The 21424-nt window shown below is 37.1% G+C and overlaps 1 protein-coding gene and 1 pseudogene across 1 annotated transcript in view; one reads left to right on the top strand and one right to left on the bottom strand.

The window, feature by feature from the left end:
- Positions 1-986: 986 nt before the first annotated feature.
- Positions 987-21424, bottom strand: part of Naa40 (N-alpha-acetyltransferase 40) — a 54152-nt gene continuing 33714 nt past the window's right edge. The window contains exons 4-5 of the mRNA XM_074094490.1: positions 5011-5169; positions 987-2148 (exon numbers count right to left, since the gene is read on the bottom strand). Coding sequence (XP_073950591.1) covers positions 2049-2148; positions 5011-5169 — 259 coding nt within the window. The 3' untranslated portion in view covers positions 987-2048. The remainder of the gene's footprint in view (positions 2149-5010; positions 5170-21424) is intronic.
- Positions 7204-20100, top strand: LOC141432744 (UDP-glucosyltransferase 2-like; annotated as a pseudogene).

Here is a 21424-nt window from a genome sequence, read left to right on the forward strand (position 1 = left end):
CATTGGCTGGATTTGCGTTTTTTTGTTTTCGACATACACCTCATACGAATAGCCCTCTGGTAAGTATATCGCACGGCGACGCAGCCCACAGCGCAATTGTTCTTGCTAACAGGTTTGAGTGCCCAGAGAAATCCCAACGCCGTGTGATTGCTCAACAATTATACCAACAAGGAAAATCACACGAATATTTTTTTGAGGTTATAAGTTTGCACTAATCCCCTCGTGCAAACGTTTACACAATTTAAGATTATGTCGAAGACGGAAACTACGACAAATATCCCCGTTAAGAAACTGGAAGGTATAAGTAATTATGTAAACTGGAAATTTGCTATGCAAATGTTACTGACCCTGGATGGAATGTGGAAGTGCATCGACGGCACCAATACTGATGCTACCACAGACAGCCGCGCCCTGGCTCGTATTTGCCTCGCAATTAAACCGACTCTCTATCAATATGTGCGTGATGCAAAGACTGCAAAAGAAGCCTGGCAAAAGTTAGCGAACACATTTGAACCGAAGGGTTTATACAGGAAGGTTTGATTACTCAGACAACTCCACAAGATTGAATACAAACAGTACAGCGGAGTATCAGAGTACATTGAGGCAGTAATGCGGCTAGTGCAGCAACTGGCGGATATCGGTAAAATCATTGAAGACGATGAGGTTGCGGAGATCCTGCTAAGCGGCCTGTCACAGGAGTTTGACAACCTAGTATCCGGTTTGGAGACAGCCTGTCTGACAGGCAAGCTTACAAGCGAACTAGTCCGGATGCACCTGCTACAGGAGGAGCATCGGCGCAATGGCAAAGAAGTCTTGACGTCATATTATGTTAATAAGAAGAAGAAGAATCCGTTATTCTGCAGTTTCTGCAAGAGGACCGGCCACAAAACAAGAAATGCTTTAAGAAGAAGAGGGAAGATCAGAAGGGACTGCATTCCATGTTTGCTTCGGCTAATGCAGCATCCAGTCAAGACTCCCAGGATAGTGGGTCAACGTCACACATGACCTCGGATAGGAGGATAGCTTTAGCGAGACTGCAGGTAAAAATTCTATTGTATATATAGCCAATGGTCAGGAAGGTTAGAAAGAGAGAGGGATAGTGTTGAGTGTTGACATAATGCCTCAGGCTTGTCACATTGATTTGATTAGAAAAAGTAAGGTTTGACAGCTAAAAGTCTCGATGACGTTTCCCCGCGCTTTTGCTACTTCAACTTGTGTCTACTCCAATAAATATTCGTTATAGACTTTTATTTTATTTAAAAACCGGGCATAAACATAAATTCGTTTTTAAGGAATATAAAAGTTTATTGGAGTAGACACATTAAACATTTTTAATTTTCATTCAATTTTTATGGAATAATCAAGAAAAACTAACAAAAATGCAACGTTGCCAGCTCAGCAGGTATAAACGCTCGTAATTAACAGATAGTTAACCGAACATCTCGTTCTCTCATGTGACCACAGATAAGGAAAAAAAATATGGTTTACTACGAATAACGAAAGGGTAATCTCACTGTAGTTCAAGCTACGGATGAAACCTAAATATCCGTTTTATACCCTTCGGGGGTTAAACGGTTCTAACAGTGAATATTAAAGAGAGCTACAACGATATTGGTGTCTCAATTAATCCAGTTGCTGCAAGCATACCGCTCCACTGCGGATCCATGACCTCTAACATAGTCTATTTTGTTATATTTGTTGATTTTTTGTATGATTTTTATTATTACTTATTTATTTATTAAAATGATGGCCTGCTCAGCTGACCGTCCGCAAGTACTTATAAATGCGGATAGAAAAATTACAAATTAATATTACATTAATGTTGCTCTTTAAATAATAAAACATGTAGTTGAAATATCTTCACACGATGTACAGTTTCAGTAACTCATAAATAGTTGTGTTATAATTAAGAAGAAATATTAGCTTCACGAAAATATTCGTCTACTGTATTTTATTTATATTTCATTGAGAGAGAAAGTTCCTGTTAAGGTGGTGCTCGTGGCACCCGATTTATTGGAAGGTCTAAAATTTCCACTAAGCTACGAATGTTAACTCTCGATCTCCTCACCCTCCGGCTCCGTCGCTTTGCTCAGTATTTCGTAATGCGCTGCCTCTTCAAGTGCGGGGCTCGTCTCGTCTAAGATGTACCTGGAACAGGAGAGGCCATTATTAAACAAGAGATAATAAGTGGTCGTATTGTCTAACGCTCTAGCGTTCGCGATCGCATTCACGATCTCTTTCTATCATCGACCTACACCGCGTGACAGAAAGAAGTGGTGAAAACTATCGTGTTTTCAAGTGCGTTAGACTAGACAGGTCTCAGTTCGCGCCGCACGGTTTAGTTATTATCTTAGCGCTCTTATCAAATTTATCAAAGCAATATGATGCTATAAAACCGACCAAGTGCATGTCAGGCCAGATGCAGTGTAACCCTACTAAATTACTAATATGCGGCAAATATTCAGTACCTATTCAGTTTTGATTGACTATTGCTCGTTAGCTTGTTAAGTCTATTTAAAGTAATGTTTTTAAAAGACCTAGCCAACGAAATCACACACGAGTTTAGGGAGTAAACAAAACATTCCCAATTACGTGTAGGGGAGGTAACCCCAAGTTTTTTTTTAAATTATTTTACTATTTAATCAGTTTGGTTACTTAACATATAGGTTACAGTATAGTCTCCGTGCTAAGACGCGGAAGAACAGATGGACGGACATGGCGAATTATAAAAAAAGGTTTTCTTGTAGGACTACGGAACCCTAAAACGGTGAGAAAATATTTTTTTAAACTCCCGGAATAATCGGATGTATGGTGGTAAATTTCACTGACTACTGAACACTAGTAATTATGACCCGTCTCTAAATTCTGACTTGTCTATCGCATTGGGCATATTTACCTGTAAGGATAGATTTAAGTTTTGTGAAATTATAAATAAATAAATAAAAATAAATAAATAAAAGAAAAGGGACTAAGGAGAGGACAGGCAAAGACAAGGAATTGGGCACCCACCAGTTACGAAACTAAATTCAAAACCGTCATTGACATCGGCGTGCTGCGCATATTGTGCAATGTATTGTGATATTCAGTTAACATTGAGCTATCCACCAAACGTGCGACGAGATACCTAAAAGGAGAGATATTGGTACTTATGACGCGAGATGCTCGCTCGTTGCTGCGTTGAGACATTTATATTTACTTATTTTTTACGTACGCGGCTGATAAAAGCTAATTAGTGGTTTTTTTACTTCGATATGCAGTAAATCTGCACGTGCACAACAAAAATGGAATACGTTTTGGTTTTGGGCGATAGCAGTCAAGATCACGACCTTTCGGTCATCGTGCTTGGATCATAGGCGTTATAATCATTGCAGTCACTCATACATCATTATCTCCAGACTATCATCTAATTAGGCTACTTAGCGTGCGATTTTACGTATGGTGCGGCAGGTGCCATTCTTTACCATGAATAAGTTTAGTATCTATTTATCCGAGAGCTGTTCCTAATATCGATTACCTTTCAATTTAAAGATTTAAGAGTAAATAAAAACAGTCCGAAAAATTTGTCGAGTGTAGTAAGTAACCTAGATGTTTTCAAAATTACATTAAAAATAACCTCTTTATTTCAGGTAGGTACGATTAGATTTTGTGAGGTGTAAGAACCCACATTTTACACGACCAAAAACGAAATCTAAAGGAAAACTAACCTCACTACTTAATTAATGCTACGATATGCAAACGCAATAATAATTAACTGGATTGGTAAAGCTGCGGCTTCACTGAGGCGGAGACGAGCGGAGCGGAGAGGAGACGTGTAGGGATCGACCAATCATATTACTTGAATCCACATTTCGTGTCCGCCTCATTATCATCAGACGTGTATTGGTCGATGCCTATGCATCTCCTCTCCGCTCCGCTCGTCTCCGCCTCAGTGGAGCCACAGCCTAAGACTGCTTTTCTACTGGAGCGAAGCGAGTCAGCGGAGCGGTGTGCGAGATAAAAATGTACCAATGCATAAAATCTACGCTCCATTTCAGTGGACAGGGCACTAGCTTGAAAAACCGGGCAAGTGCGAGTCGGACTCGCGCACCGAGGGTTCCGTACACATTTATAGGTATGTAAGTAAACGGGAATCGTGTCTTGAAGATATTTCTCACTTTTTCCGAGTGATTTAATACATCAAGTGTATGCAGAGCCCTACTCTTAAGCAAAATGTACGCAGTGTGGGGTCAGATTATATTGGTAATTGATATTTACAGACAGACATAAAAAATCAAGATTTTCAGACCTTTTTTAGTTGGTTGTGTTATAATAGCTACCTTCATACCAAATTTCAAGATTCTGAATTCACGGGAAGTACCCTGTAGGTTTTGATTCCCTTGTGAGTTTCGAAAATTTGCGGAAATTTGGTGCATAAACGGCTGCATCTTTTGAATGTGTTGGCTTAGAAGTTTGATTTTTCACAGCTCCAAGGGACAGTAGGACCTCAGTATTTGATATAAATTTCAGCTTGATACCTCCACGCGTTCCCGAGAAAAAGCGTCTTGACAGACAGGCAGACGGATAAAAAGTGATCCTATAAGGGTTCCGTTTTTTTCCTTTTGAGGTACAGAACCCTAAAAATTCATACAAAACCGGGATGTGGAGCCAGGAAGAGGAACGGGGTAGCAGGGCGGAGAAACGAGCGCGAGCGGCGAAGCGGGGCGCAGAAAAAAGCGCGATTGGGGAAGCTCTGCGAACGGAAAAACAGTGCGGGACTCGCTCCACATTACTTTCTCGCTCCATTCCGCTATCTACTTACCTCCGCGCGTACAACAGACACAGTCCGCATCTCCGTTCCGCATTACTTTCTTGCTCTGCTTTGCTATCTAGCTCTGCGCTTATGGACAGACACAGTCCTCGTCTCCCTCCGTATTACCCGCTCGCTCCACACCAGTAGACAGGCAGCCAGGGTCAGGGTTGGTCCTGGTGACTTCTCCAGAATTGCCTGTATATATCAGGGATGTGACTGACCCGCACGATCTGAAGAAGGCCGCCGCGGCGGGGTTGTGCGTGAGCGCGGTGAGTCGCACGCAGCGCATGCGCGTGGCGAGCGCGAGCCGCTCCAGCACGCGCAGAACGCGCGCGCCCAGCCCGCGCCGCCGCCCGCCCGCCTCCACCTGCACCTCGTAGCTGCAACAACCGATCATGCTAGAGTACTGATGAGCCAAAGGAAACTTTATTAAATTGCGGGATTTTTCATATATAGGAAAATTTCGGATACTTCTCACAATTTTGTTGTATGGGGATTGAAAATTTCCAGTCAGGCCATCAGTCAGGTCAAAATTTCCAGAAATTTCCGAGTACTTTTATAACTTTTTGGAAATTTTCCGCAACTCGCACATCTCTGTATGCTAGAGCAAAGGTTCTCAACATAGTCTACCACCACCTTTTTTTCTAGGTACCTATTATGTCCATCTTAATTAATTTGTTAGTTCTTTACCTCAAACGCATAAATTCCTTGTAGTATATTTTAGTTTTTTCAGAGATTTCTACTACTACTACTTGCCCCCTAAGTCTTCTATTGTTCTAAGTTCTTCTATCTATCTATTTACAAGGGGCGTTATCGTTCACGTTGAGAAATTGATTCTGTCCCTTGAGTTTGGTATGTGAGCCTTTAACTCTATTACTATTAAAATCTAGATTTAGTTGTACAAACAGAAAATATCTGGAGTCTGTTTTTTTGTGCATACTTATATTAAAAAATAAAACCGCCAGTAAGTACCTATAGAAAATGGTACTCACGAAAGTGGTTTAAGTTAAAATGTTTGTGCATACCTATTTACTTCATAGAATAATTTTAATCAGCATCGGGTAACAAAAGTCGGCAACTAGAGATAGAAACACACACTATCAGAGGACTGGTGACCCTTGCTGGGGTCAGCATATTGTTAACGTAGGTATGTCTTCTCCAGTAGAAATCCGTATTGTCAATTTAATGAGCCGATAATAATATAATAAAAAATAATTGGCAGGAAACAGTCAATTGGTAACCAATAAATTGTTACTAGGGCTCTGGTTTGAAAAAAAAAGATAAGTACTTACCTAATACATTACTCTGGTGTAATTTTTCTTATTAGGTACCTACCTACTTTTCGTTACGTGAAGAGGGGATAAAATAATGAACAGACATACATGACGGAACTATAAGGGTAAGTACCTGTTTGATTACAAAACCCTTTAAATTAAAAGAAATAACGGTTTTTCCATGTCACATTTTAGTTTGCAAAATAAAAATAAAACACCCAAAATCTACATTAAGTAAGAAGACCAATAGGTAGATAATAAAGATTATTAACAACATTGGTCGATAGATTAAAATCCCAAAGATGCAAATGTTTCGAAAAAAAAACATAATTTCGCACAGATTTGCGTGACATAAAGGCTTGAGCATTACTATTTTTCGGTTGAAACTTGATACTCAAGTCAATTGCTTCTCTATCTCGCTTCCGCGCACCTTGATTCCGTCATTGCATCCCATTCACTTTCTTTAGCCTTATACCAAGCTTTTCGGTACATGAACGAATCGAGTAACAAGATGACTTAATATTAGTTAATATACATCACGACGAAATAGACATTTCCAATGTTAAGGGTGGGGAGACCAGTGAGCTTTATTGGGGCGTATGACTAGAACACCATTATTATTTACGATGTGGTGGGATTGGTGACAGACAAGTGTAGTATCAGTGTCACAGTGACATATAATTAAAATAAAATTAAAATATTTCAAACAATTAGCATATTTTCGGACAAGAGCAAACATTTGTATCTGTAATCACTAAACACTCAAAATTATGTTCCAAAATAAAACGGAAAATATGGGTGTCAATCACTAAAAAATCCATATACTCGTAAAAGGTAATACAGGTAGAACAAGAGTAAGAAAGGTAGAACAGAAATGCAAGCAGCAGTGGTGGTTTAAAATAGTTGCACGAAATTTACTTGTAACATGTACCTAACAGTCCCGAAAGAGGAAAAATAAAATATTTTATCACACAAGTCTTAACAATCCATAGGAAAGATACAAAGAAAATAAAGATGATTTTAATTAATTGTGCAATCCATTTTTTTTATAAAATAGAGCAACCGAACAAATGTATCACCTGATGGTAAGTACCTAAGCATGGCCAACCATGGACACAGGCAGTCCCAAAGAATTGCAGATGCGTTGCCAGCCAATAGAGCTAAATGAAGAATATTTCAAGCCAGTAATTTCACCAGCTGTGTTACAGGATAAGCGATATGGCTGATGAAATTCTGTTCACAAAGCATCACCAGTTTGATCGTCCAATGAACTTTTATTGTTACTGAAACTACGAAGAAAGATGCACATTCCGAAGACACAGTTAGTCAGCACGTACCATAAGTATTGTTTGTTCGTAAAATTTGGCATAAAACGAATCCTCAAGATCGCACTCCCACGCACAGTGTACGTGGACCGGAGAATGTAAAAACACGGCGGTCACCTCCAGTTCATACGAGTACTCGAGAAATGTTTACAACGATAACAAGACTAACGCTCGAATAGCCCTGTCATTAGCGTAGCGTAGCCAACGAAAGCGCGTCGGGTGGTCACGGAGAAATTTAACTTAATAAAGCGCCAACCGAATAGATAGGGTACTACAACACTAAGAATGAAGGTTTTCATGATGGGTGGTCGCGAGTGGTAAACAGGGCGCGTGGCACGGGCGTCGGCAATCAGAGGGCATAGTGACGTCATTGATTATCGGGGGCGGGAGTCGAGCAGCGGCTAAGTGGCTGGCCACACCGAAGCTGGCGGCAGAGAGATGCGGGCGCTGCTGCTGTGGGTAGTCCTGTGCGCGGCGGGTTGCCAGGCGGCGCGGCTGCTGGCCGTGCTGCCCACTAACACTCGCAGCCACTACGCTATGTACGGCCGCATCATCGAGGCCCTTGCCCAACGCGAACATCAGCTCACGGTCATAACGCACTTTCCTATGGTAAGTATTTCGGTATTTTTGAACCAACTACTGTTGGGAAAATCTTGAATTGGATTGAACAAACGAAAATACAAATTTAATTGTAGGTGATAGAAGTAAATGTTAAAATAATTTGTCCCAAATTAGAAGATAATTTGAGTTCATTTCGGCACAATCACACCTGTACAGGCATAGAGCAGTAGAGGCTCTTTATTGTACAAAAAAAATGAAATACAAAAAGGTAAACGACAATAAAAAGTGCTAAGTACAATGTCCCTTAAATCCTTATCTTAGGTTTATCCTTATATTCTTATATTTGATAGAGCGTAGCAGATTTTTTAAGTGTTTTGATCTAATCGGTATTATTGCTGGTGACTGTAATTATGATAATTGATTAGAATTCGTAGAGAGGAAGAAAGTTCTTGTGTCCCGTCTATAGTTAAATTAATAATTTTAAAAAGTATCTAGCTGTTTTTTCTTTGCTAAACATAATTTCAAATTAGATTCCATGTGGTGAACTGCTATATTGGTCCTACTACTAGGGAACTAAAATAGTAACATCCATAACAGTAATAATAATAAATAAGCCATCCCAAAAAAAGAAAAATTTCATAGTGCTTACACTTTTATCGGCAGGAGTTATCAATAAATAAACGAAATGTTTTAAACGCATTTAATAATTACGATATATCTGTCGATCTAAAAAAAAAAAAAAATTTGTGCTCTTCATCATCATGTCAGCCGAAAGACGTCCACTGCTGGACATAAGTATGCCTCCCCCAAGGCTCTCCACTCAGACCGGTCTTGTGCTTTCCGCATCCACCGCGATCCCGCGATCTTAACCAGGTCGTCGCTCCATTTTTGTGCATTAACATTATGCAATTTCAGAAACGAACAAGCAACTTACAGGCAACTTAGGCTCAATTAAGAATATTTATCTTAAATTAATAAAAAACAGCCCACTAGAGTCATGTAAGTATTGAAAAAAAAAAACGTTTTTACAAACTTCAAAATAATTTCAAAAATACATTTTCATCTCTCATGCTTATAAAGTTTGCATTTAGGCTGGAATTGGCAGCATAAAATTACTTGATGCTCTATTTTCAAAAAAATCGTGTTTTATATTATACAAAATTAATAAAAGAAGGCAAATCTAATACATTATAATTGAAACAGCAATGTATGAAATTAAAAAGTTTAAAAGTAAATAAACGGGTCTTGGATGATATAATCCGAATGTTTGTTCTCGGGCGAATGTGTGCCCCGGCCGGTGAACATTTACCAGGCTAGCTTTTGCTCGCGGCTTCGTCCGCGTGGAATTCGATTATCGTGCGCTGTTCCCTCGGGAACTGTGCATTTTTCCGGGATAAAAAGTAGCCTATGGCTATGTCACTCTCTGGCTCATATACTACATCTAAGTATGCCAAAATTCATATAAATTAATCGGATTGATATAAATTAACATTTCGGGTAAAATGACGCGTTTCATTCACTTGTTCAGTATTTAATAAGTTGGTTTATTAAAATAAAAAATGGAATGGATTCCTTTCTTTTATTTTTTTTATTAAATAAAACAATTTATAATAATTGTCTTGCATGTAACATTGATTCCAACTTCTCTGTGCCCAAATTCTATTCAGAGTTCGATGATGGAAAAAGTTCGAGCGTTACATATTACATACGAAGTAGGTACGTTTATATCGCTTTACTTCAATGTTTAATATTTACGTATTTAGTAATATTATATAGGCATTATTAAGGGTTATTTAATTTAGATAATTTAACAGCATTGATAAAGTAAAATTGCGATAATATTGATATTATCGATAAAAAGTAAAAAGCAGTACTTTCGCCGAAAATGTCAAACGCGGCTGAGGCTAAGTCTTATTAAGACTTAAATCCCTCATTCAGAGACACATTTTCGAAATCAATTTTGAATGCAAAAATAAAAAGGTACTTTTAATATTTATTATAACATTAAATCTTTGTAGCTAGATATCTACCACAGCCAGATGGACTATTACAAAATAATGGAATATTGTAATTTTACATATACCTAGTTGAAAAATTCTAATGAGTAAGGTTATGAATTTAATTTAAGTTACCATTATTGTTAAACTATTCTCTTATTTCGACAAAACTTACCAACTTAGGTAGGGACCACCACTAACGATTACTACGGTAGGTATATTTATCTAACTAGCAATTTGCAATGTCCTGTCCAAATACCGAGTATAATTTACCATAATGCCTAATACAAATTAGCGTAGCCGTCAGACTTCGTAGCAATAAGAGTACTGCTGTAGTTAACTAAAGTGCAAAATTAGAATAGAATAGAATAGAATGGAATTATTTTATTTGCTAGAATACTTATAAACATAGTACAGGGTGTTAAGGTACAGCAGTACAGTATTCAGTCGGTGAACGACATGCAAAAGTTCTTCATACATTACAAATTAAACGAACTTCGATTTTCAAATTTCGTAGTAGCCCCACTGACACAGTGGCGTGACTAGCGGTTACAGGAAATTTAAGCGGATGTGACCTATCAATAGCATTTCATGCTAAAAATGCAAATCGCAAAAAAAAAATGTTCTAAGCTAATAGAATAGCCGTTAGCATAGCTTCTCAACGTATCAATAATTTATTAAAGTTTTAGACGTACCAGGCCACCGCCAGTATTGTTAAAGTGGTGTGTATATGTATTGTGCTTTTGAAATCTATTCAAATCTACGGTGAGTCTGAGGGCATAGATAAGGAGTACAATTTCACAATAACAAAGTCAGAGCGCATTGAAAGAAGTGTGAGAAAGTTATCTAATCGACTGCTACCTATAGTTTAACGCGCCGGTGTTAAACATCATTTTAAAGAGTAAAAGGCTTTATCTTGTTTGTTTGGATAATTTATGCCAGTTGCGGGTGGGTACCTAAATTACCATCAATGTAAATTTTTGAACCAATAAGCAATAAAATTAATCTCAATTATTTTCATCCCCTTAGGAAATTAAATAAATCCGCCAAAGTAAGGCGTCAAATCAACATTTTTAAATATTATTTGATATTTTATTAGCAGGTCTGCTCAACGAAATAAAGAGAAAAATAATCATACGGGAACATTTTATAAAAAAAAGCTATACCTATGTATCCCATCGTCCAATCGCGAACGTTCCTACATAGGTAATATGGGTGGTACGTAGTTGACGACCTTTTTGTAAACAGTGTCGATAGTATAACAAATTAGAACTACGCTCATTAAGATGTTATCCATATTTTAAGCATGGGAGACAATGCCCTCCGGACCCGGACTCTCTAAGCATGCCTAATAAAATCGCACGACATCGAAGCGTGATGTCCAAAATTCTGATATACGTTATTAAACGGAACTTGAAAACTCTCTGGTCAATGGCAAGGACGCGCGGTCATTGGTTACGTTACATTTATCGTGTTGTTGTTTAAAAATCTCGTCATCGAAACAAATAAAAGTATTACGCTTATTCACTTGTTTAATTATTCATTGGTGCTATCTCGAAAATCGTCTGAGAACTGTTATCGTGCCAGGGTTTCACAGCAAAAAAATTGGTACAGTTTTAGTATAAGTACTAGATGTTTCTCGCGACTTCATGCGTTACAGTCAAAAGTTGAGACGAAAAACGACTTCTCTTATATTTATATCTCGTAAGCTTCTTAGTATAGATAATGAAATTACTTCAGCATCAACATACTCTCACCTCATATTTATTTCACGAGGGTTTGTTTAACAAAATCGCTGAAATTTTTTCATTTTTAATCTAAAACGTTAAAGTTGCCATACAGACGTCGCCCTGTGAGAGTTCAATTTAACTTTATTAAATTTCATACAAAATGTATTGCAATATAAACAAACAACAACTTACAACTTGTAATACAAAGTTTTCCACAGTAACCTCCCCTTTTAACCTCCTTAGAGGGCAAATTTTCAAAAATCGTTCTTATTCCTTGTCTGCATCAGAAAGAGTAACTACGGAAATTTTCACATTTTTTCTGGGGACAAATGTCAGGGGGCGTTGATGACTCAGTTAGTGAAGTATTTGTATGTCATACACATCGATTTTTCATATTAGTAGGCCCGGCACGCCAAGAGCCTACAAACGCATGCCCCTTAACCTCTCGTGTCTGCCGGTTTTATCGGCCGGCACGCACCAAACTACCGTCGCGTCTAAACCTGCGCGGACAAAAGGCGCAGTCATTCAAAATATTTACATCATTAACTTAAAATATCGTGACATTGTTCGTTTACTTATCGATTTTTTTGTTATAGAAAAATCCACCTCCAAACGTTGAAGAAATTAGTTTGGCGGGAACGATACCAGAAATTGCCAACAATCTAACAAGAGAATACCAGTCGTTCAAGCCAGAGTTCATACACAACTTAGAACAAATAATCGAGGAGTGTGTGCAAACTTGCGAAATTGTATCCCGATTACCAGCAGTAACGGCTCTCCTCAATTCAACAGTTACATTCGACTTGGTTATCGTTGAAATATTCGGCAGTGAATGTTTTCTGCCGCTTGGACAAAAGTTTCAGGCGCCTGTAGTGGGACTTCTCTCGAGCGTGCCCCTGCCATGGGTGAACGACCAAATCGGGAACCCGGAAGCGACCTCGTACATTCCAGCTTATATGATGGGCTACGGACAACGTATGAACTTCTGGGAAAGATTTATAAACACTGTATCAGTTGCTTGGGCAAAGATGTTGTACAAACAAAAATCTCAAATTCCATCGCAGGTAAGCAAATGCGCGAAACTCTGTATTATTTATGATATATCTGTACTGTTTGCTAAGGATTTGTTTTGAATCCGAGCTTGGTTATAGGTGATAGCAGACCGCCTCTTTGGCTCTAGTCCACAATTAGATGAGTTGGCGCAAAACTATAGCCTGGTGCTGTCAAACAGCCATTTCAGCATTAATGAAGTGCGTCCGCTTGTGCCTGCTTTAGTGGAAGTTGGAGGACTGCATCTAGACGACTCGCAAAAACTGTCAAAAGTAAGTAAACTAATCAAAGGAGTCAGAATATCTTGGATTTATTAACTTCAAGCCGCGGAAAGAAGGGGAGGCCTTTGCCCAGCAGTGGGACACTTTAACAGGCTAAAAAAAAAACTTCAAGCCAATAAATACCTTTTCTACTCTAAAGTTCATTTGTACGGTTTAAAGCATTAAAGACTTTACACGCACAAAAATGAGAAACAGCTCAGTAGCTTTTTTCTGACATAGGAACTGTCAAAAAAAAAACCGGCTAAATGCGTGTCGGCCCACACGCTGTTTAGGGTTCTGTAGTAATGGGGGTGGTACAGTCGAGTGTAAGCAAAAGGACTTATCTAACCCTTGAAAATTACGTACCACAGAGAAAATGAATAGAACGTTATGAAACGTTTGATAGCCTTATCTCTTCAAAGACTTAAACTCAATTAATATAATGCATATCACTTACAAGTCACTGGGTCACCTCTTTCAGATTCACACAATTGCAATTGTAAATCAAGAACATTCGATTTTGCTCTTTATTTGATTAGAATCTCTAGTATGTAACTTTCAATGTTCAGATGTAGTAAATTAATAAATAACAAGTTAATTAGTAATTACGAATCTTACAAGTCTATAGTACCACATCCAGTGCAGTGGTCAGATTGACTTGGAAATGTAGATGTGACTACTAGATAATTTTTTATAAATTCATTAAAATCAACATCATGTTGAGTATAGCTGTAATATTTAGTAATGAAATTATTGTCTAATACTTAGTAACAGCAAAAGTGTTGATAATCTTTGCGGAATATAGGTAATAGGTAACGATGTGTCGTCGAGGGACCTCATTTCGTTACCCATTTGCTATGCTGTTCTCTCGATAATAAATATGCTCACAACAGAATAAAATTATGTATGGGATAGTAATAGTTATCAATAGATGTTAGCTGAAGAGAAGTAAGTAACCTTCATCTTGACCCTGAACTTGAGAAACGTGGCTCTAACTGCATTGTTATTCAATAATTTATTATACATCAAGCGATAATTATATGTATCACATGCATACATACTGTAACTTTGTTACGCATACTTAATAATTTCGAAATAAATATTAACTAGATTTAAGTTTACATTAGAGCGTTAATTTTGATATTTCATACGCTGCATCTACTTGTTACTACTCATAGTTCGATGCGACATAGCACTATTAACCCAAATTAGAATGCAATAGTAAGACCGCCTATCGCGGCGACCCAGGACCTAAGACCTATCTGATATGCCCGATAGCAGGCCAACTGTTGCCAAATTACCCATTATCTAATATTTCAGTTTTCTAACAAAACAAACGGACAGCGCCCTACTTTTCATTGATAGACATACGGTCTGCATGTTCAAATATGTACAGTCAGCATCAAAAGTAGCTGGTTACTTTTTTACTCTGTCACATTAACACATTAGTCAATCTTGTATGGCGTTAAACGTGGTTGTAAAACGACAAAGTACTGACTGTACAATGCCTGCATAAGTGGATGGACACCTTACGTTCTAATAATCGTTGAAACGAGAGTGACGATTTTGTTAGGTGTTCACAAGAAATGAACTAGATGGCGCTGTTAAACAGTTATTTGATATGATCGATATTTTATCCCCGTAACAGCAATGTGCCGATAGCTGAGTTGGTCGGCTGCTTAGATAAACTCGTAAATGATCATAAGTTCGTATCCTACATATCAGAATTGTTTTTTGTTCTTATTTTTTATTTATAAGTTTCTATTTTAATTTTGTAGATAACTGATATGGAAATAAAAAAAACTGAAAAAAGGATAACGTTGCAACAGAAATAATACACGTTTTGAAGTTTTAAACATAAAATTTTATTCCTAAAACAATATTTTCTATTCATTAAATATTGACGCAGTTATTATATACTAAATATATTAATTAAATAACTGAAAACCAGAAAGTAGTTTGCGCAGAATACAGAGTAGAATCGATTACACTATGTTTTAAATCAGGTAGTTTAGAGTTTTAAATCCTTTTTTTATTGTGTCCAGTCTAAATATTACGAATTCATACGCCAATTAAATGTTTTAGGGATGTTTCAACAACTAACTTAAAATAAAATGAAAAAATATTTTCTGTGTGTCGTGTGAGGTTTTCAGTTATTTTATTAGCACCTGATCAAAAGTTGTATTTTAACATTTTATTGAGGTATTAGCTTAAGTATTCATTTCCGATTCTGGAAAGAGGATTGAAGCTGAACCACAATAAAAAAAATAGTATTTGAAAGTAAATTATACCTGAGACCGGTTATCATAAGACTCGTACGCGTTATAAACTATAATAATTGAAGTTTCCAGTTTTAAAACATTTACTTATCAATAATTGATGGCGTAGATCCACTGTAGTGTGTTACTGACAGTTATAATAAGATTACAGTCATATATTGAACTTTCACACTTTATCACATAAGAAAACAAAACTATCAAGGTATAATTAAAAGTTTTGTTCATAATAATCAAATAATTACTTTTCATAACAAGTGATACCTACAGGATCACAAATAAAGATAAATATTTTGGTTCATATAATACAGTGTGCTAGGAAATCAGATGCGGATATTTTAAGGATCGATTATTTGCATCGTCGTTAATTGGTTTCAATTAAATTAAATTAAAAAAAATACAGTTAATTTAATGTTAATGCGAGGATGAATTTTTTGAACGGAATGGTATTTTTGTATGAAGCAAAAAATATTACCACACAATACTTAAATAATTTATGTGTATAATTAATTATTAGGTTATTAATTACATACCCTGAAAATATCCGCACCTTATATATTTTATTATAACATAATTGTTTGAGTATATAACCCGGTCTACACGTAACTATCAATTTTATTTTAATAACTGTTGTAACCACCATGATTGTCGATAACTGCTTGCAAAAAGAATCGCATCGATGCAACTAGATTTTCACACATATTAGAGCCGCGAATACTGTCCTTATATTTACACAGTGGGCTTCTAATGTTCCGGAGTTCGCTTATTTTTGTTATCCCAACGTTGGACATGGTTATAACAACTCATAATTTTTCAATGGGATTTAAATCCGGTGATCTGGCAGGCCAAGGAACGACTTTAACATTATTTTGTGTTGATTAAACCAGTCTTGCACAATATAACTGTTTTTATCTGTAACAATATAAATAAACATAAAATAATATAACGTAGATATCATTTTAATGAAGAAGTTGGTAGGATGAACGTAACCAAAAAAAACTCACATTAACATTTCTCTAGAAATTTCCGACATATTTTTCCTTCTTCATATAAATTAATAATTTCACAACTTTTAACCATCTCAATATTGCGATGAGAACTCATTTTAAAGAATAATTACGATAATCAGCAGATTCAACTTGAAAGAGACGATCAAACGATGTTGCAAGCAGCTGAACAAGTAGCAAAATCTTTGTAATAAAAACTTAGCCTGGTAGTTTGAAGATCTTCAGTCTACCCTCTTTAAGTTTCGTTAAACACGCATGACTTACCGATTAATTTTAAGACGACCCGATATAGATCCGATTTTCATCGCTTATGATAACAGTAATATGGTCAAGTGGTTATGAACTTCGTTCTTCGTTCGTATGTCACAAGTTCAAATCCCACCAGGCGATAATATTGAGTTTGTGTTTTTGTAAATTTACTGCTAGATTTGGAGATTACTAAAGTTGACACTCATTCGCAACATGGGTCATCATAAATAAAGAATTTCATTATCATCAGCCTCCCAGCCTATAGATACACGTCCCACTGCTGGTCACAGGCCTCCTCTCAGAATGAGAGGGCTTGGCCGTAGTTCCCACGCGGGCCCAGTGTGGATTGGGACTTCACACACACCAAAGAATTGAACAAGAAACGATAGTAATGCGAATAATAATATTCTCCTTCTCTTACGATAAGTACGAAAGAGACAGAATGTCGTTACGCGATTCGCGGTATCATCCCACGGTGTCCCACCCAGGCAGGGACATAATTTAGTTACTACGGCAGCGAAATATAAAATTTCTAACATGAGTATAAAATATTTTTTTAAGGTCAGCGCCAGCGCCATCTAGTGAGATATTAATAAACTAACTAAGTAGTAAATAAGTAAATACCGCTAATACACTTCAAACACATAGATGGCGCTGTTTCTCGCGTCAGACGATTATGTTTGGAATTGTCCATCGACTTTTGCAGGCCATAGTACATATATGAAAATTTTTAGAGTTCCGTCGTAGTAAAGTGACAAAAACGGAACCCTTATAGTTTCGTCCTGTCCGTCCGGCCGTGTGTCAGAGGCCTTTTACTCAAAACTACAAGACGTAAATTGATGATATTTGGAGTATACCTAGTGTCTTGTTATGGCCGCTATTTAGTTTGGGTGCTAAATAATAAAAATAAATATTTTAGGCAGACACACCATATATTATGGAACCTTTCTTTTTGAGGTACGAAAAATCAGCAAAAATCAACATGTCGTACAGGTCTATTAAACCACTTCAAGGTTTCTAAAAAAATTGTTTGATTAAGAGTGAGTATTTACGCAAATAACCGCTCAAGTTGCGAAAGTTGTGTTCCCCTTCTTATTTCTATATAGCAGTAGAAGGTCCGAATTTAGAAAAACATGAAAAAAAAAACAAAATAAATAGTATAAATAAAGCAGCCAATTTCAATTTGGTTTTCAGGAACTGAAAATGCTCCTTGATGCTTCCGATGAAGGGTCATCTATTGGAGCTTCGGCTCCATGTCGCGAATAGAAACAATACCAAATGAAACTCTTGCGCAGATATTCCAAATTATATCGGAGTTGCCTCAAACTGTTCTTGTCAAATGGACCGAAGGATGCTTGCTAGGAATCTCACGTGCCGGATAACGTGTACACGATGGACTGGATTCCACAGTACAAAACTTTGTGTGAGTTGTTCGATACTTTGTTTTATCATAAATTTTGACGTTACAATTATTCTAGACCACTTCGAGACGATAAGGAATCCAGTGAAAGAATCAGCCTAAAAGTAGCGAAACTGGAGGGCTATTTCGTTTAAACACAGACGTGAATCCAATACGCCAAGTGTTAGTCTAAATGATTGTTTATTTTTTTTTGGTGAAACAGGTCACTCAAACGTGAAGCTGTTCATATCCCACGGCGGTCTCCTCGGTACGCAGGAGGCGGTGGCTTGCGCTGTGCCCATGCTGACGGTACCGCTATACGCAGACCAGGCGCTGAACGGGCGCGCCATGAGCGACCGCGGCGTGGCGCGCCTCGTTTCGCTCAAACATTTCGACTACGATAGCTGGCGGGTAGCGCTCGCTGACTTGCTTAGTAATCCAAAGTAAGTACACGTTTCTTGCACTGCACAGATGACGAATTTCAGAGTAGGGTCCCATGTGTTAACGTGCCATTGGCGTGTTAGTGTGATGTGACGTATCCGCAAGTTTTTTGGGTTTTGCTAAAACCATACGTTAGAACTGTTTTGAATTCGCCCGTGTAGCACGCCTACTACTACTCAACCCCGTCGTTTCTCTATGCTACGGAATGTATAAACTGTGATGTGTGTCGATACAGTCAGTTTCTAGTGAAGTCAATGATAATAATAAAATGTCACCACAGCTATTCCCAAAATATTTTTTCCCCAAATATGTTTAATTGTGCTCAACCAAACTAGCTCATAAGGGGAAAAATTTGGTCAATTTTATTATAACTTTAAACGAGCAATTGTTGCATATATATAAATATATTTTGGGGATCTAGAAAACGGCTCCAACGATTTCGATGAAATTTTGTATGTAGGGGTTTTCAGGGATTAAAATCGATCTAACTTGGTCTTGGTGGTATCTCTGGGAAAACAATTGTTATCGAGTTTAGGCCCGAGCAAAGCTCGGTCACCCAGGCACTAGTATAAAAAGGCTATAGTGTAAAAAATGCAATTGTAAATTCACAATGGAATTTTTTCCACTCAGTGGTTAGCTACCAGTTAACATGGTCCACATTTTTGAACTCCACCCATGAACTGCAGCAAACAACAAGTTATCGCTGGGCACGCGTATGACTCTACCTAGAAGCGTCGTCCAGCTCCTTATCTTGAACCAGAATTTATTGCTTGAATATAAAATATTTTTTTCTTGTAATTCTCCTGTTTACAACAATTCAAATAATGACTTTACAGATAGACTGATGAGTCATAACCGATGGATGACGTGCATGACACTTCAAAAGATTTCTACTTTTTACAAGCTTTTATTTAGTTTCATCTGTCCCGTTGTCTGTCTGTCTGTTTGTAATCAAATCTTGCAAGTTAAATTTGACCAACTTCGATTAGTTGGATTGACTTGAAATTTGGTATACTTATGTATATACAATAATCTGGTAGTGACATCTTGGTAATCCGGCCAGGATCGTCTCCACAGGACGGAACTCTTCAACAGTTAATGCATCGACTTGAAATATGGTATGCACATGTAGTAGTGGGTGACAATACAAACACAGTCAACAAAAAGTACAGTCAGCAAAAAAAACTTGTATTTAAAATGAAATTTTACAAAAAACTTATTTTATTCTAACCTCGAGATAATTTACATAAATATATTAACACAAGCTTTTTGTTACAGGTACAAAGAAAATGCTTTAAAGCTGAGAGATATATTTTTAGACAGGCCTTTATCCCCGCTCGACACAAGCGTGTATTGGATAGAGTACGTGTTGAGACACAAGGGCGCCAGGCACATTCGGTCGCCGGCGCTCGACCTGCCGCTCTCCCAACAGCTTCTCCTAGATGTAATCGCCCTTAGTATAGCCCTAACTATAATGACAACGTTCATCCTATACCTGTTATTCAGATATCTTTGCACAAGATGTATTAAATGGTGGCCTAAAGAAAAATTAGTTTTGAGGAAAGACTTTTCAAAAGAAACAGCCTTTACCTCTGTTTACTTTGGAAGTACAAAGTGAAAGCTAAATAATGTTAATTCAAATTGAATTTATAATAAAGTAGGCGTTAAGTGTAAATATTAATATGTAAGATATTTATGTTAATAAAAGAAAAATAGTTTTGTAAATAAATAAATAGTTTTTCTTTTAGTATTCTTATTTTTCCTAAAATTTTAGACAACTACCGACCCCGTAAAATTGAAAAAAGAGGCGAACAATAAAGAAAATTAATATTTTCACCCCTTTCCCCAAAAAAACTACATCTGCGCGGAATCTGAGCCCGAGATGCGTTGCTAGTTAGGTAAACCTACCTCTTGAACTGTTGTTCTATCTATTGATGAAAACCCTTTAAAATATACTTATGGTATGTAAACAATTTGTTTTTTTATATGTTTTTTACCTCAGAACTCTGTTATTTAGGAACGATTACCAAATAATTTTAAAATCGAGGGACTTTTCTTATATTGTTTGTAGAAAATACCTCTGGCTATCGGCGTCTCCCTCTAGTCTAGGGCTAGTATCGCTGACTATCGCCCGACTTAAGTAAAGACATTTAATTGAAGAATCGGTTGGATAGAAGTAGTTGGAAAAGTTTTGCAGGATATGAGAAAACAAATAAATGTACTGTATGTGTATTGGCTCTGTGCACGACATCGATGCCACCTATCGTCCGCAACTTTGCTGGCTCTGAGGCTTGACGTTTTGAAATTTCATCGCAACATTGTGACAAAAATCAAACCTATATCATGTATTAATTTATAATACAAAATTACTGTGATTTGGGGAGAACAAAGGGTTGTGAATTCATTTTAGTTAGATTAAAGTTGAATGAGGTAAAATTTATTCAAACGGTGTGATTTATTTCGGTTATGTAAGGGCTTGTTTACTTCATGTTTAGTTGTACTTTTACTGTAAAACAAAAAGATAAAGCTGGTTTCTTCAAATGATAGTGAACTATATAATTGTTCTTGTATTGCTAGTAATAAATTAAATATCATTTTGCAGATCAAAATGAGTAGGTATCATTTTGAAGACCGGTTTTGTGAGTTCACTCAATACCAAATTTCAACCATAAACCGTTCAGCAAAAGCAAAATTGTTGGTATGTGCTGGACATGTCCGGGATGAAGAGGAATTAAGAACAAAACAGGGACAGTGTTCAATAATTCAAGTTCGCACCATAAAACAAACATCTATTACTAAAATTAGGTAGTAAACCCAAACAAATTTCTTTTTCCGTACAGTTTGTACGGTACTAATTTGCAAAGTGAAACTTTTGTATGTTGTTTTTACGAATATGAATCCTTTATGCTTAATGAAAATTAAACAGTATGTAGACAAGTAAAAACTGAGCATTTTAACTAAAGTTAGTGTCTTTAACCCAGTATTGCTGCCCTATCTCAACTTTCCACCCTGTATATGGCACATCACACATTACAATTACCTAGATGATGTTTTTTAAATGACCAA

The sequence above is a fragment of the Choristoneura fumiferana genome, chromosome 11, assembly GCF_025370935.1.
Source record: "Choristoneura fumiferana chromosome 11, NRCan_CFum_1, whole genome shotgun sequence".
Taxonomy (NCBI): domain Eukaryota; kingdom Metazoa; phylum Arthropoda; class Insecta; order Lepidoptera; family Tortricidae; genus Choristoneura; species Choristoneura fumiferana.